The following is a 17,980-nucleotide window of genomic DNA, read 5'->3' as shown; positions in this document are numbered from 1 at the left end:
GCAGAGAGCAGGATCCAGTTTGAGTGGTTGAAGGACCTCCAGGATTTTCTGTGATATCCCTTGCACTGACAGATCTGCGGCCTCAACAAAGCCCACCGCCTGTTCTTTGATGATTCCTCCATGTATGAATCACACACACACTGCAACCAGCTCACGTTTAGCTAAATCCTTATACTCATCCGCAAGTATGGCAAAATATTGCCCATGCAGTCCAGTCTTTATTTTACAGAGTAGGATCGATACTGCAGCTTCAAGCAGCTCATCCTGGATGTGGTGGCTCATGAAGGTGGCATTTCGGGGCAGCTTGTTCAGTCTATTTTCAATTTCCGAAGCATATTTTGACATGAACTTGAAGAGCTTGGCACATAACATGGCAATGTCCAACACAACTTTAACATGCTCCCTGTTTCGCTCCACAAATGACGGGGTGTCACCGTACAGCTGATTCACAACTGTCCCGCAGCTTTGCGGTGCATGACTGACCATGTATGATTTTTGCTTAGTTAGCGCCACAGCATGGGGCTTGCTTGCTTCATGTTTGTCGCAGGCTTCTCTGTGTCATGCGGTGTGTGTGGTGAGGCAGGAGATAAGTGGTCCCAAATGCAGACACGGAAACAGTCAGGTACAGTTCAAAGAGTCCATGGGTACACAGTCCAGAGTAAGCAGGGGAAAAAACAGCGGATGGACAGGGACAAAGAGGATATCAGGCGGGTGGCCTGAAGGCAGGGCAGAGGGAGAACAGGGACCAAACAGTTCACAAAAAGTCCCGGAGGACAACCCATGAGGCCGGGCAAACCAGGGGGGAAACACAGCTCAGGAGGTCGTCCCAGAGGACGACCCATACAGGCCGGGCAGATCAGCAGGACTGAACAGTTTGGAGGGACGACCCGGAGGTTAACCCAACTGGCAGAGTTCCGGGGGTTGGCAGGAAGGCCAACACGGAGGCTGAAAACCCGCTGGAGGCCAAGCAGGAGGCCGGCAACAATGGTGAAACCTTCCCGGAGGTCCCAGCAGAGGTCGCAGGCGACGGCGGGAGTCCACCAGAGGCTGACGGCAACAGTGAGACCTCTCCAGAGGTCAGGCAGGAGGCCTGCGGCGGGGACAGAACCTCTCCGGAGGTCAGGCTGGAGGCCGGTGTAGGGGGCTTGGGACCTCAGGAGACAGAGCTGGGCTGAGGACCACGGACAGAGCTGCTGGGCTGAGGACCACTGGCAAGACAGCTGGGCTGACGACCACCGGCGAGACAGCTGGGCTGATGACCACCGACTCGACACAGGAACAGGAGTCGGCTGGACCACCAACGGAGCTGGTGTTGGTCGGTCCACCGATGAGGGAACAGGAGTCAGCTGGAGATCAGGCAGGCTGCTAGCAGCGCTAGCAGGCTGGGGATCAGGCAGGCTGCTAGCAGCGCTAGCTGGCCGGTAATCAGGGGGTTAACTGGCTGACAGCTAGCTGGTTGGCTGACTGGTTGGGGATTAGCAGTCCTTGGGCTCTCTGGCTCTAACGCCAAGTCCATCAAAAAAGGGACCAGAGAGCTAGATGTCCAGGAGTCTCCGACCAGCCTTGATGCTGTAGCCGACTCGGGTGAGGGAAGATCAGACGGGTGGCTAACGGTGCTAGCCGGCAGGGAATCAGGCAGGCAGCTAGCAGGGTGGGTGCTTGCAGGCCGGGACAGGAAGAAGCCTCCCACCATGCAGCTAGCAGGCTGGGAATAAGTCCTTTGGGGGTTAGCAGGCCAGGGAACAGACGGCCTGAAGCTAGCAGCGCTGGGAACAGGCTGAGGACTAGCAGTGCTAGTCGGGCTGGAGACTGGCAGATCAGGCGGAGGACTAGCAGCGCTAGCTGAGCAGGACAGGTGGAGGCTTCCCAGCTTACAGCCAGCAGGCTGGGAATCAGGCAGGGGGCTAGCCGCAGGAGTACTAGCAGGCCGAGGCTCAGGTTGGGTGCTAGCCACTGGAGTGCTAGCTGGCTGGGAGACCGGCAGGTGGCTACCTACTAGAATGCTAGCAGGCTGGGGATCAGGCAGACTGATGCTAGCCACACAACCCTCGGGAGTGTCCAGAAGTTGCAGTTAGTCTTCTTTCAACTGCCGAATCACAGCTAACTTCTTGACCATGGGGGGATAGTTCAGCAGCCTGAGCTTTGAACAGATCATCCTCTCCATCAACCCATAAACGAATAGGCTGCGTTTAAGGTCAGTTGATCCCTGGATGGCTGAGTTCAACCTCTCCAGAGTTGAATACCACTCATTCAAATCCTCAGCCAAGAGTGTTAAGTCTGCTGGGTCCATGACTGGTCCGGTCATTCTTTCATGCGGTGTGTGTGGTGAGGCAGGAGGTAGGTGGACCCAAATGTAGACACGGAAACAGGCAGGTACAGTTCAAAGGGTTTAATCCAACAAAAAGCGAGCACACTTACAATGTAGTAGCTGAGTCCAGGAAATCCAAACAAAAGGTAAACCAACAGAAAATCCAGAGAAACAAGTAATGATCAACTGAGTGGCTGTGTCCATAATCCAAAATAAAAGTGATCCACAAGGAAAATACAAAATCCACAAAACACTGGGGAACAGGGAGACACAACACGACAGAACAAGGCGGGCAATACACTGCAGAGCGTCAGAACACAACAAAACACTGCAATGGAATGGAATGAACAAAAAAAACTAACATTTATACACAGGGGTTAACGAGCGGGGTGGGAGTAACACAGGTGACTCAGGATTAACGAGACACAGAGAGACAGCAGGGAAGATAGAGACACCAATAAACTAACAACTAACAGGGAAAACAGACACTACATCTCGTTCTTTGCTGTATTCCATCCATTTGAATTTCTCATACCAGTTGCTGTTGAATGAGCGTGGTTTTCCACTTATGACAGTAGCTGGAAATGTTGACAGCTTTGGCTGAGTGGCAGGTTCCTTCAATGCCGATAGATCCGATGGCGTCCGGTTGTTTCTTTGGATGCTGGTGGCAGTCTGTGGCGGTGGAGTGCAGCGTCAACGCTAGCATGACTTGATGAAAATGCAGCAGGTTCACTGGCATTCCCAGAGCCACTAAGTGTCTCACGACCATCATCCACCTCAGGAATGACATGGTCCAAAAGTATGTCATCATCTAGACGTGGTTTTTTGAAAAAGTGTGTCAATGATAGCTGTTTAGCCATAGCTTAGGTAGGTTGCCTCTGCTTTCTAAAGGTGCACTAAACTGCCACAAACTGTCGGCGCTAACGGGGTGTTGCATGATAGCGTCACTGGACTGACACATGATATGCCGACATAATATTTTTCTTTTGTAGCTATTTTTCGAAGCTTCTGTACATATTTTACATTTTAAATGTCCTCAAGAAACTATTAAAATGAAATTATTAATTATTTAATTATTATTATAAAAATTGAAAAAATTAATTGTTTTTATTAATCTGATTGGGTGGGCATGTGCCCACTCAGATTGACAGGTGGCCCACCCATAAATCCGTGCCTGGCTGTAAGGCTAATGCTAATGCTCTGGTAAGAAGACCAGTTACCTGCCATCGGACCTGCTCTTCTTCACCGCCTAAATGTGCTTCTTGTGGCTCTCAGCAGGTTGTCTTCGTCCCTCTGCGATGCCAGTTCCCGTCTTGCAACATCAAGCGCATTCCAAACACGATGAACAACATTATTAAAACCACTTTCTGCGGCAGCTTCTTGTGATGTCTGGCTCATGATTCCAGCAACTCATGACATTACGTTACGTCCAGATGTCTGCTGCCACCTGCTGGTTAGATTTGACCATGTAAAAAGCACGCAGAAGCCTCTTCACCTGCAGTATCAGAGTGCAGTATTGAGTCTGCTATTTTAGGATCTACATGAATAATGAAATTGAGATGAAAGTACTGCATCATCGTTGACAATTTAATGTGGTACTCAACATCTATTTATCTATCTATCTATCTAGTTTTTAATTAAATTTCAGTGACAAGCTATTCCTTTATTTCCCCAAAATGTAGATATCCTTTGTTGTGTATATAATTTGTATTATATTAATAATAAATAACAAATATAAATAAAAGAGGATTGCAAATGGAAACTGTTTTACTTCTATGCTTCTATGCAACTGCAAATCCTCTAAGATACAAAGATTAATGTCACATTGCCTTAGTTTTATGTGCATTGAGTTGTTGTACATTTAATATACCAAAATGCATTCAGTGAATTGCTATTTCATAATAATACAAAACAAAACAAGGTAACACACCTTCTGTTACAATTCAGAACTGTCCCTTTAAGGCTCTCCAGCACACAATCTGAACATTGACCAATCAAAATCCTTGTCCCGCCTGCTCCATTGCATGAAGCAGTTTACATGTTAACTAGTGAGTGCAAAATGCCGACTAGTTAACTAGTTAACACCTCTTTTCACCTTACTAGTTAACTAGTAAGGCTTAAAATGTTTTACTAGTTAACTAGTATGTCTACTAGTAGGACTATTCAATTCAATTAAATTTTATTTATATAGCGCCAAATCACAACAAAAGTGTGCCACTCAAAAATTCAAGATGGCAACCATTTTCAAGATGGACACCATTTCTGTCAGAGCTCAATTTAATGTGTTATGGAAGGTTTTGTTTAATAGAGTGAACGTCATTACACAACCAGGGCACACTGGTAACTTCACTGCTGTGGAACTCAGCATGGGGTTCAGTGTCAGCTGATCTAGTTTTACTTACACTGTAGTTATTGAGTAGTAGAAATAGTATAGCTAAGTTTAGTGTCCCAAATGCTATCTAACAGCACCTCATCAATTAGCTAGTAATAGATGTAGTTAGATAGCCGCACCTGAATTGACAGGTTGTGTCAGCAAGGCTGATTTTGCTCTTACTAGTTAACTATTGGAAGGCATTTTGTCAAACTAGTTCGGCTTTGCACTGAACTAGTAAAAACTTTGATCAAACTAGTTTGAAATTTTTCGAATTAGTCGACGACTTGACCGAACTAGTTTGACAAAAATGCGCACTAGTCGACGACTTGATCGAACTGGTTTGACAAAAATGCGCACTAGTCGACAACTGGCTGATGGTGCGGGGGACTGGGATGGACCTACATAGACTGCTGTGGGGGCAGCAGGTGAGACTGCATATCTGATGGCTGATGGTGAAGTAATGGGTGTGGCCATCGGTGGTGTGGATGATGAAGAAGCAGGTAGAGACTGTGAAAGTGTCCCAGGTCCATCTGGTGGAGATGTTTCTGGCAGAGTTCGAGTTCTTTCAGGTTCTGAGATCTTGACGGACAAAACAAACAGCCTGTTTAGTAGCTGTTATCAGAGGAAGTTTTTCCTTGCCTCTGTCGCCTAGTGCTGCTCTTGGTGGGAATTGTTGGGCTTCTGTAAATAACATCACAGAGTACGGTCTAGACCTGCTCTTTTATGAAAAGCGCTCTGAGATAACTGTTGTGATTTGGCGCTATATAAATAAAATTGAATTGAATTGAATTGTGCTAATATTAAATGAGTGCTGGCCAGAAAAAACTCACCTCAAATGGCAGTGTAATATGAGTCTGGGGAATAATATACACCTGTTTCTGCTTCTGCCAACTGCTGTCTTCACCTCCTTCAGTGTATTTGCCTGAATTTTACTCAGAACCCTGGACTTGTCAGCTCTTGCAAGATGAAATCAAATTACATTCAGGCTAACTGTGGGAAAGCTTAATAACAGATAACAGATGTAATTGTTAAACTCTGGGAGAGTCCAGGAAAGTTGGACATCCAATAGCTAGTCATATTCTTGTAGTGTATCTGTGAGACAGGAGCTGGGGAGTTTTACATTTCTTTACTCAACTAAATTATCATTTTATTTTCTCAGTTTGCCTTACTTAATAACTTTGCAAACAGACTTTACTTTATTTTGGTTACTTGGTTATGCTGGAATTTGAACATATATGAAGCACCTTGTACTGTTATTTTGTACGAAAGGCGCTATACAGGACAATCTGATTGATTGGTTCTACAGACTTAATTTCCTCTAATATTGTAATCATGCATGCAGTGATGTACATGTTTTATCTCTGACGCTTTACAGAACGGCCAAGATGATCCACCAGTTCACAGACGTAATGAATGAATTTGGGAAGTTGTGGGACCTGGTGAGGAAGAACTGGATTTCCTTCCTGCCTTTGTTCACCAACATGCAAGAGCCCATGTCAAAGGCAGCCTTCAAGGCAACTTCAGTTACAACTACAGCAGGAGAGGCAGCAACCATCACGAGGCAGAAGAGGACACCATCTACTGCTGGGAGATGGTGCTTAACATGATTGAAGGTACGTTTTATTCCTTTATGAAAATGTTAGAGAACTAATTATGAAACACTACACAAACATCCATAAATGTGCTGTGAGAGAAGGAAAATACAAAGTGTTATTATTTTACCAATTTAGGAAAATGAAAATGATCTTACTGCAATGCAGCCAAAGCCATTAAAACAAGGGGCACGTACAAATTTAGATGTGATCAAAAGTACCTTTTGTCTCAGAAGTGTACTCAGAAGCCAGTCAGGTTTATATTCTCTACATTTGTGATAAAAGGAAATACAGTCCTGATCTTGTAAAGTTTGACATTTGATTTTAGAAATGCAAATGTCACTTAGATGCTTATGTTTTTTCTGGCAGATAAAGTGACTGAACTCAAATTCGAAGACCTTCTGATTTTCATCACTAGAGCAGACAAGGTTCCTCCCCTGGGCTTTCCCAGGAAGCCCTCCATCGACTTCTATGAACAGGAGGCAGGCCTGCGCCGTTTTCCCTTCGCATCTACCTGCATGATGTGCCTGTACCTGCCGAGAGGCGTCAGTCAGTCAGAGGAACTGCATCAGATGCTTTTACAGGCCACAAGAGACTCTTTGGGATTTGGAAAGGTGTAGTCCATGTCAGGCATGTTTTCAGGAGCTGTCAGTGGTAATGAGTAAAAATTACTATCGTAATCTCCTTTTCCCACCACTCTGCCACCCGCTACCCCGCTATCCGTTCAAAACATCGTCGGACTTGCCACTAGCAAGACTGCCCAGCCACACTGCTGAAAAAGTTGCCCGTGTATCATCAGCTTAACACTACTAGTTATTGGGTAAAGTAAGTATTATAGTCCAACACAGGTTGACACAGAGTTTGCTGCTGGAATGCGCAATTTTAATTTTGTGCATGCGCACATAAATTAATGTTCATGCACGTATGAATGCATGTTCACATGCTTTATCTTTTCTGAGCTGCAGCTTGTAAACACCATCTTCCGTCTGAGTTTATCAGACTTAATAATTAGTTGTATTTCACTTTAACATTGTTCAGACAGATCTAGAGAAGCGCTGTGCAGCTTGGTTAGCAAGAGTTTTTTTCTCTTCTTGTGCCCGGAAGGATAATCCCTCTTTATCCTCTCATCAACACTGTAAACACTTTGTTTCACAATATTGGCAGAGATATCAAAAATGTTACAACCAAACCCCCGGTCTCCCCTACAGTATGTACCAGCTACACCATCTGTCTGTTGATGCCATAGAAAATCTAAAACACCAAATAAACACTGAAAACAACAACTAAATTATGCAGCATATGTTGTAAATAGCAGGGTGTTTTTACTAGAGTCTGAGAATGCTTAGGAAATTTTTTGAAGTGTTTCAACTGAGAACTGCGGCACAGTCAAAAGTTGCAAACAGGTAGTTTGTGAGGTATTTTCCTCAAATGTAGGGTAGGTGACATGCAGTAAGTACAGCTTTGCCAGGGAAACAAATGGAGTACTCCGTATACCTTGTTAGTATGTCTTTAGACTGTGAGAAAAAACTTCACAACTCTACACAGAGAGGCCCCAGTCAAACCCAGGACTTCTTGCTGTGAGGCAACAACACACTGAGTCACTGTGATGTTTCAGTGATTTACAATAGTCTTCCATGTAGTGATGTAGTTTCAGAGTTTACTGTATATTGATTTACCTTTGGATCTAGTTCTATTACAAAGAGGAGTGGGGAAAGTGAGCAACGATGTCTCGTCTCCAAAATTAATCTTCCGAATAAATTATTTTACATTTTACCAGTAGACTAATAATATAATAACTTTACAAAATGTCTGTTGTCGAATGGAAATTACACTTGCTTTTTTTCAGTATTCATAGCCTCTGTAGCATAGGTCTATCTGACCGACAGACACTTGAACTGATGATTTTAGGTTGATTGGAAATCTCAAAACCAACAAGAGCTGGTTACAAAAACACAAAACAACAATATATTATTGAGGTGAAAAGGTGCCACATTCACATTTAAAGAGGTTACTTCCCCAAACAAAGACACAAAGAGGAAGTAAATCATGACTCAGCAGGGATGTTCTTAGATGAGAAACGTTGATCTACAAGAGAAACAGATCTGAAAGCAAAACACAATGCCTGAGAGCTGCACAGCATTATATTCTGTAATAGTTAGGCTATAGATTTTTAATTGTCACCTGCCACCTGAATTTTGTGTTTCTCTTTATAAAATAAAAAAAAAATCACCAACTGGTACAGAAAACTTCGTCAGAATGCAGGAAATAAAGTCTTTAATACTCAAAATTTATATATAATTTAGCATCAAAGGTTTCTTAAAAATAGTGGTAAAATCTCTCGTCCCGTGAACCCAATCTCGAATGTTGTCTCGTCTCTTGGGTTAAGTGTCTCGTCCAACCCCTAGCAACAAGTAAAGCTATCTGTTAATCAGCAAACTCTGTAAATCGCAGAGAGTTGGGGCAGAGCAGTCAGGGGACATGGGAAACTTTAGGACACCTTTACAATGTTGCCTTTACAGACAGCGTAGGACATAAGCAGCGAGACAGCTGACTTCCGATGTTGACAGAGCAACTGTCAATCAATCGACCAAGAGTCATCAAGACATTTCACTCAAAACAACACATTCTTTTAACTCAATTTACTGATGTATAGTTGCTTATTAATTCTCTAATAACTCTGGAGAACTTCAAGTTCTTTGTACGACTGACTGCTGGCAGGGCACCGAGGTGACTCAAACAGAGTCTTAAAGCTCTCTACTTTACATTTGACATTAAACTAGCCATTGTGGGTTCATGTGCAATGTGATTTTGAATCGAACCACACACATTTACCTGCCCACTGACATGAAACCCACAAAAATTAGATATTCTGCACATTTTCTGGATTTGTGGTAAACATAAGCCTTCCTTAAGGGGCTAGGAACACATTGTTTTATAGTGAGCTAATGAACTTGTGTTTTTCTGAGTTTAGTTCAGGCCTCAACTCGTTGAAAATCCCCAGCAACTGTAGACGATCACTGTTGGAAGGAATCTGTTATTTACTGGAGGAGAGTTTACCACAACCTATTTGTCTGTACCTCACCATGCTTTCACTCATCTGTTCTTTGTTTCCATGCATGCTTTGGCAAAACGTCTGCTGCGCTTAATTGCTGTATTAATTGCTTAAAAAAAACATTTAGTTCCTGGGTGGTAACCCAGACTGAGCAGTAGACATGGCTATTATCTGTGGAATAATAGGGTCACATAATCAAACCATAAACAAAAGAAAATACCAAAGAACCAGAAAAACAGCACAATATTATCGCATGCACTATGAGTCATTTTCAAAAAAGATGGGTGTCTGTCTCCTCCTATATACGGATGAGGAGGGAGAGGTCTGGCTCATGGATATAAATACTAGCTTCAGACAGCAACAGGAACTGTCTCTTTACAGGACATTCCTCCAGACCTTAGGAAAGCAGCCTGAACCAGGTAAGTGCTGGAGATTACTGCAGTCACAGGAGGGAATTTGTGTTTACTACTGCTAGATAAGCTCTCAACTGTATGACATGACTCCTTTCATCAGCACCATGCTATGCTTGAGCACATTTGCTAATATTTTTTACAGAATACATGTGGATTTTAATTATTTATTGTTGATTATTTAATTCTGTTCTTATTTCTTTTCAGCCTTCATAACCACAGACACAATGGCAGGTTAGTGCGTTTCTGCTCAGGGATTCTTTTTAGAGGATTGGGATTATCACAGGGCATGATTTATCCTGTCTAAATCCACAATGTTTGAACATGTCAGCCTCAGTAATTCGTGTAAAAAGAAATGTTTCCTCTAAGCACTGAAAGTTCATCAATTGATAACGTCTTTTTATCTACAGATGCAAGCTTTCAGCAGAAGTTCCTGGAAGCCCATAATGCCTACAGAGCGAAGCACAACACACCACCGTTGACCCTTAGCAGTGAGTTGACGGCTTCAGCTCAGAAATGGGCCGATCACCTGCTGTCAATCAAAACCCTGCAGCACAGTAACACTAAGGACGGAGAGAACGTCTTCTTTAAGTCCAGCTCAGCAACCTTTAAACCGACAGGTTGATTATAGATCCATCCCCTTTCTTTTCCATCCTTTTTTTCTGCCTAGTCATTCAATCAGACTTGACAGATCACATTCAGTCCTTTATGTAAAGCTGATTTCTTCAGGTGCTAAACTTTCTACATTACATGTTCATGATCGATTAAAATGAGACTGTCATTTTTAAAAGAAGAAATGCCACTTCTCTCCGTTTACAATTAAAAGTTGAATTACTGAACAATAAAACACACACTTGCTTATGTCATTACACTGAGGAGTTTTGCTTCTACAGTATAACTTGTTCTGATATGACCAGTAGCTTATGGTGGCTAACATTAGCAAACTTAAAGACATTCCTGACACAATTTTTTTAATTTATGACTCCTCTAGCGCTACACAGTGTTTTACAAGACACCCTTCTTTGCCATTGTAGTTTGCTGGTTAGCTGAACTGTCCTTCTCTAACTTGAGATTATATTTTATTGCAGAGCAAGTTTGTTTAGGCTATACAACTCAAACCAGATCTACCAATTCAAATGTCAACATCATGTTCATTTTATGTATTTTTTTCTATTTCATGTTTTAGGGAAAGAAGCTGTAGATTCGTGGTACAGTGAGATCAAGAATTACAACTGGAGCAGACCTGGATTCAACAGCAATACTGGTAACAAACAACCCACCTGATTCGTTCCAAAGGAAGTCCATTAATAGACATAGATTTGAAATGTGAAGATGAGCAAGAAGGTTCATGCCATAAGAATGAAAATAAATTAAGTTAGTAATTTATGTTGCTCTGTATACAAATCAGTTTATATCAACCTTATGTTGTCATTTCTATGAATTTAGTTTCATTAAGTTCAATATTGTGCATTAAAGTCAAGCTACAAAAATAGCATCACACTTTGACCTCACTACAGTGTTTTGTTTCTTCCTGCAGGTCATTTTACTCAGGTGGTTTGGAAAGACAGCACTGAACTGGGTGTGGGTATGGCCACTAATGGCAAAACGGTCTTTGTGGTTGGGCAGTACCGGCCAGCTGGCAACATGAACATGCCGGGATACTTCGAGAAAAACGTCCTCCCCCTAGGTAACATTTTTGTACCACAATTTTGGATATTTTTTGTCTGAGAAGGCGGGTTGAGTACATTACCTCAAAAGGCTGCAGAAGTGAATTTTACAAGTTTGCTGCTGCAAAGGATGCAAGTTGTATTTTATTTAAGTTTTGTGAATTTTATTGCTCAAATATATAAATGCAGCATAATTGTGCATTCAAGTGATGTCAAGTTATGGTTATGTCAGATGTTTGCCTAATTTGGACTATGAGACACCAAAGAGTGGTGGAAGTATTTAAGTAAATTTACTCAAGTAAAGTTTTGATGTACTTGTACTTGAGAACTTCTATTTTATGTTACTTCATACTTCTTCTACTCCACCACATCAGCTATAGTTAGTAGTTACCCTGAATATTAAGGTTTGACACACAAACCATATGATCCACTTCTAAATCAGATGCAGATTGTTGTGAATGTACATCCAAATAATAAATGAAATTGTTAAGAGCCTTGTAGATCAGTCTTAAGCTGTTTTGGTTTTAGAATGCAAATATCACAGAAAAAGGAATTCTGCAGTACTAAACTATCAAAGAACGTGTGTAAACTTTAGTTGTAGTTCACGTGGAGGTATAAAAACCTCACTTAAAAAACATTTACCTCCTAAATAACCAGTTTGTGTTGGTACCAAACTTTATACGCACCTGACTTCACCCTCTGGGGTGCATGCAGTGACCGCTGAGAAGAAACCTTTATGTCTTTTTTATTAAACCTGATTCTACAACAGTAAGCTAAATGTCTTCTGCAGATGCTGAATTCTCAGTAATCAGATGTTTCTTCTCATGCAACCACTTTTCAGTAAGCTAGCTGGTGCAGGTTTTCAAATGTTTCCTGCAGCAACAGATTCTCGTGTTTTAGGTTTGTTATTTTAACACTTGCATGCCTCACCAGTATCTACTTTCACTTTCCAGCATAAAGGCTGTGCATTTTACATGTGGCAGAGAGGTGGGTGGAGTGAGAAGAGGAATTCCTGCACACTGCTGTAGATAACCTGGACCATCCCTGCAACCCTCAACACACGACTGATTAATAGGTCATGAGTCAGAATGATTTTAATTGTACTGAGGTTCAATATAAAGATTGTTAATGGTTGTGGAGTTGGCTTTTTCAGTTTATACATGTGTTTCTGAATATAAAGCACAAAGTACTAAATTGAAAAGAATGATTTAATGTTGCTCTTAGAATTAAGAATAAATGCCTTGCACAAAAGATATGGTCTCAGCTCACAAATGATTTCATGATTTTGTAGACAGAAGTGAATATAGCTTTCTTCAGAAGGCTGTGTTGGATATGTGGTGCAGGTAAAGATGGAGGTGATTCAGGGATGGTGGAACCCACTGATGAGCTTCTATATGTTGTGGGTCCAACTCAACAAAACACCAGTTATTGAGAGGGCGCCCACATGATGACCCTGTAGACGTGCCTGCACTCTTACACTCACACTCAAATTCATATTGGAATCATGGTCTTTGGAAAGACAGGTCAAGGGTCAGGGTAGAATAGTTTCTCATACCAGAGAGGTTGCTAACTACGAACTAAAGTGGAGCCAGATAAGCAGGGAGGAGGCTGGACTACTGAGCAGGCCATGGCATTCAAATAAAACGGCATATCAAGCCAGTGGGGCCAGCCTATGTTGGTGAGCCTAAACAGATCAAATGTAGATTTAAGGCCATATCAAGCAGCCAAGTAGCTGATCTTTGCTTGGGAGAAAGATGGATTTATAGGCAGTTTAACAAAAAGGTACTTTAGGTCATGTTTGATACTAACTGCAGGGTGTAATGATAGATCAAAACATAATTTAACATGAATACTGTGAATGAATACTCATTTTACTGTCTATTCATAACTGTCCCAAATTATTTCAGAGGGAACCAGTGGTCTCATCACTCATCATCATTTTTATATTGTGGAAAGGTATGATGATATAAGATCTGTCTCAATACCCACTCTCAAACATGAAAAAGTTAATGACATGATGCATTTACCGTTACAATCAAATGTTCAGATGTAAGTGGTTCTTTCTAATGGTCATGTTAACGCACATCAATATCAATCAAATGCACATTTTATTGTGAAATATAAGAATGCTGCTTTAGAAAAAAATATATTTCTTTATTTTAGGTGATTTAGATGATTATAATACTATCACAAATGACATGTATGGATATTGTCAACATGACTGTAAGAGAAATCTTAAATAAGCTTTACTCAAGTTTCAATATATTGAGGCATGTGCAACACTGAATACAATTATATAATGCAGCCTGTACTGAAGAATTTAACTTGCCAAAAGTTATTTTGAGCTTCTTAACACAAAACATCTGAGCCCCATTTAAATTTTGACCTTCTGACTCAAATGTAAATAAAATAAAAATTCTAAAAGGTACCGCTATGTGGCAGCTTACCACAACAAAAGGAGCAGTCCTTGCTCTCCATGTTATACTGACAAGTAGAGTCTAAACAAAAACGTAATCTAATTCTTTTGAAAACTCTGCAAGTTACACACATACAAGATTTACTTAAAAACCAACATACTAAATAAACATGTTTTATTTTGTACTTATTTACCTTTGTAATCCATGATTCAAAGAGTTTTGTAACATTTCACAAAAATAAAAATCCTTAATTGACATTTATAATAAAGTGTGTCGCTTTTGATGTCATTTCCCACAAACAATTTTTTTTCAAGAGGTTAGATGAAGATACTCATCACTCAATATGGAGTAACCTAGAATGAATTGAAATACGTTACGTAAATCACGTAGCTAGCTAACGCTAAAGATACAAAGCTATTGTAACTAATGCTACTATGTAACTTATGTAAGTTACGCAACCTACTTAAAGAGATGGTATTATGCTCATTTTCAGGTTCAAAATCTTAATTAGGGGTTGTACCAGAACAGGTTTACATGGTTTCATTTTCAAAAAACACATACTGCACATTGCTGCAGCTCCTCTTTTAACCGTATGTGTTGTACGCTCCGCTCTTGAGCTACAGCAGACCTGGGCAAACTACGGCCCGCGGGCTACATCTGGCCCTTTGTACGTCCCTGTCCGGCCCGCGAGAGGCCAATCATAAATTACAACATAAATTAAACTAATATATGTCGTGCGTGCAATACAACTGTGGCGCTTTTATTTTGAAAGCGCTACGTTTGTGTCTGTGTCTTCCGTGTGTACGCACAGCTCCCGCGCACACGCGCGTAGGTGAACAGGGACAAGTGATGCTAGCCAGATTACCCCAAGATGTCAGCTCACGCTAAGAAAAGAAAAGTTGATAAGGAATGCCGCGTTTTCAACAAGACATGGACTGCCAAGTATTTCTTTACAGAAATTAAAGGTAATGCTGTGTGCTTAATTTGTGGTACACAGGTCGCTGTGTTGAAAGATTATAATTTGAATCGTCACTACACCACCAAGCATGAGGAGAAATACAGAAATTTGACTGACGAAGAGCGCGCAAAGGAGTCTGATGCGTTGCTAGCAAAACTGCAAACCCAACAAGGCCTTTTTACCAAACTTCACACCCCCAGAGATGCAGCCGTCAGGACAAGTTATGTAATGTCTCACAAAATCGCCAGAAAAAGTAAGGCGTTTTCTGACAGCGAGTTCATTAAGGAGTGCTTATTGGACTCTGTTGCACTGATATGTCCGGAGAAAAAGGCCGCGTTTGAGAACGTGTCACTCTCCCGACGCACCGTAACGAGGCGGGTTGAGGACATCGCTGGGAACTTGGAGCTTCAGCTGAAGAACAGAGCGGACGACTTTGACTGTTTTTCTCTGGCTTTGGATGAGAGCTACGATGTACGTGACACCGCCCAGCTCCTCATCTTCTTACGTGGGATAACTGCAGACTTTAAAGTCACGGAGGAGCTGGCGGCCATGCAGTCAATAAAAGGCACAACCACTGGTAATGACTTGTTCACAGAGGTAAATGCATGTTTGGACATGTTAGGACTGAAATGGGACAAGCTGGTAGGTGTGACAACAGACGGTTGTCCAAATCTGACAGGGAAAAATGTTGGACTTTTAAAGAGAATGCAGGATAAAGTGACAGAAATTAACCCTGTGCAGAAGTTGACATTTTTGCATTGTATTATACATCAGGAAGTGTTGTGTAAGACAGTGTTAAAAATGAACCATGTTGTTGATGCTGTAACTAAAACAGTTAACTTCATCAGAGGGAGAGCATTAAATCACAGGCAATTTGTTGCACTTTTGGAGGAAAATGAGCTTGAACATGGTGACATAAGCTATCACTGCACCGTCAGGTGGCTCAGACTAGGCAAAGTGCTGAAAAGTGTCTGGGATCTGAGAGACCAGATTCAGGATTTCTGTGTGAAGAAAGGACATGACGTCCCAGAGCTTTCAGATGAAGACTGGGTGGCAGACCTCAGATTTGCTGTGGATGTGACTGCACTCATGAACGAACTAAATGTCAAACTGCAGTGCAAGGGCCTTTTTGTGCATGAGGTGTACAGTGCAGTGAAGGCTTTCATGGGAAAGTTGCAGCTTCTCTCAAGCCAAGTGAAGGACAACATTCTGACCCACCTGCCAACACTAAAGGAAGCCACAAGATCAGCCGATCACCTCCACAAGTACTCAACCATGTTAGAAGCACTGCATGGAGAGTTTTCAAGGCGATTTCAAGATTTCAAAACTCTTGAGAGTGAAATGCACATGGTGTCTTCTCCCTTCAACTGCAATGTGGATAATGCACCAAGTGATGTCCAGATGGAACTCATTGACCTGCAGTCTGACACGCTTCTGGCAGAGCACTTCAGGTCAGTCTCACTGCTGGACTTTCCACACCTGAGGAGGCATGCTCAGAGGATTCTTGTCCTGTTTGGATCTACCTATGTATGTGAACAGACATTCTCAGTGATGAAGTTCAACAAATCCAAACACAGATCCTCTATCACTGATGACCACCTCTCAGCTGTCCTTCGCATAGCCACCTCAGACATTCAGCCAGATTTCAATGCACTTGTTCAAGCCCAGAACAGACTGGATTATTCTCACTGAAGAGGTAAAATGAGGTGGAAAACATTACAAGTTTTTGTTTGTTGTATTCCTATAAACTTGTTCAGCTGTTTGTTGTTTTTCATTGTTTGTGGAGATGAATAAATTAAGTTCAAGTTATTGTTGGTGTGGCCCTCTGACACAATTCAGGTTTCTCATGTGGCCCCTTGTAAAAATTAATTGCCCACCTCTGAGCTACAGAGTGATGCATCTTACTTGTACAAAATCTTTGTTGGGAGTTGCACATGTGCAGTTCCCAGGTAAGGACTACTAATGAATCAGAAGCAGAGAAGGGCGAGTTGTAAGAAACAAGGTAGTGCGATCCAAATCAAAGCCGCTTCAGACTGCGACAAGTCCACAACCACACAACATCATTGTTCCACATCTTACCATCAGGACTAAACGTTGAACTGTTGCCGGTGTTCTGACGATCTATGCTGCCTTGCTGAAAAATGCTACCATAGCGCAAATCGATAGACTCGACTCTACTCGACCCTGCTCCGTTTTCCATTGCAGGTAGTACCCAGAGATAGTATGTAGCTTGTCGTCATAGCGACGCCACACACAACTGCCGCGATGTAATGTTCAATGCGACACACACACCAGCGATCCACACAGCTTTCTCTTTTTTAAGTTAAAACGTTTCAACATTCCTCAGAATGTAAAGACAGATAAGCGGTATGAAAACCTTCCAACTTTCCTCTGCCATTGTTGCTGCAGCGGTCTGTGTGACGGCGGGAGCAGAGGGCTCTGTGAGCGGGCAGCCCTCTGTGGAAGCACAGGCTTCCCCCGCAGCCACTTGTGGAGCTCCTTAACTACAAAAAAATATTCAAGCACATTTTTGTTCAGCCATCAGTTGACACATAAAACTGTCAATATTCGAAATCTACACAGCTGATTTCTCACCTCAAAACTTCTCAGAAGTGGATTTACTGATGAAATTCCATAAAGACACTGTAAAATATAAAACTTTCTGTTGCTGGCCTCTGTCTGGCGCACACAATGATGATGCAGTGAATATTGACGATTGACCAATCAGCAGTCTGTCGTGTTTTCACCTTACATTTTAGTATCCCTTAGCTTATGGAAAGCCGTTTGAGCATTTATTCGATATCCTACTAGTGCGCGTTTTTTGGCTTTTACTAGTAAGCCATTTTGTCTTACTAGTAAGACAAAATGGCCTACTAGTACTACTAGTAAGCGCTAAAATGGTCACTAGTACTACTAGTAAGCACAAAAATGGCCACTAGTACTACTAGTAAGCACATTTTGAGCGCCACTAGTACTACTAGTACTACTAGTAGACTGCATGCAAATGAAGCAGGCGGGACAAGGACTTTGATTGGTCAATATTCAAACTGTGTGCTGCAGAGCCTTAAAGGCACAGTTCTGTATTGCAATGAGCAAAACTATCCTGCAGCATTCATTAACAGCTTCAGAGAGATATTTTAGCAGCTTGCAGTGATATGAACTTTATGTTTGATTAAACTGAATTAGATTTAAAGTTAAATTA

The 17,980-nt window shown here is 42.0% G+C and overlaps 1 protein-coding gene across 2 annotated transcripts; it reads left to right on the top strand.

Moving 5' to 3' along the window:
* Positions 1-6,064: 6,064 nt before the first annotated feature.
* LOC119892045 (Golgi-associated plant pathogenesis-related protein 1-like) lies at positions 6,065-12,648 on the top strand. 2 transcript variants are annotated; one of them, XM_038704130.1, is made up of 7 exons: positions 6,065-6,295; positions 6,644-7,099; positions 9,944-9,970; positions 10,147-10,356; positions 10,923-11,000; positions 11,274-11,423; positions 12,357-12,648. In XM_038704130.1, the coding sequence occupies exons 3-7, from the start codon at positions 9,964-9,966 to the stop codon at positions 12,359-12,361; spliced, it is 450 nt and encodes a 149-aa protein (XP_038560058.1). In that variant the 5' UTR covers positions 6,065-6,295; positions 6,644-7,099; positions 9,944-9,963; the 3' UTR covers positions 12,362-12,648. The 2 variants fall into 2 exon arrangements, with proteins under 2 accessions (XP_038560058.1, XP_038560057.1); XM_038704129.1 differs by lacking the exons at positions 6,065-6,295; positions 6,644-7,099 and adding an exon at positions 9,501-9,745.
* The last annotated feature ends 5,332 nt before the right edge of the window (positions 12,649-17,980 follow it).

Source organism: Micropterus salmoides, unplaced genomic scaffold, assembly GCF_014851395.1.
Source record: "Micropterus salmoides isolate LMB-PRFRI ecotype aquatic unplaced genomic scaffold, ASM1485139v1 Ms_hic_scaffold_7, whole genome shotgun sequence".
Taxonomy (NCBI): Eukaryota; Metazoa; Chordata; class Actinopteri; order Centrarchiformes; family Centrarchidae; genus Micropterus; species Micropterus salmoides.
The sequence above is the reverse complement of the archived record's forward strand: the minus strand, read 5'-3'. Positions and strand labels throughout refer to the sequence as shown.

Coding starts and splice junctions, on each gene's coding strand:
- LOC119892045 (XM_038704129.1), top strand. CDS start 9,580: ATGCACTATGAGTCATTTTCAAAAAAGATGGGTGTCTGTCTCCTCCTA. Junction 9,746..9,943: donor AGGAAAGCAGCCTGAACCAG/GTAAGTGCTGGA, acceptor ATTTCTTTTCAG/CCTTCATAACCACAGACACA. Junction 10,357..10,922: donor AGCAACCTTTAAACCGACAG/GTTGATTATAGA, acceptor TTCATGTTTTAG/GGAAAGAAGCTGTAGATTCG.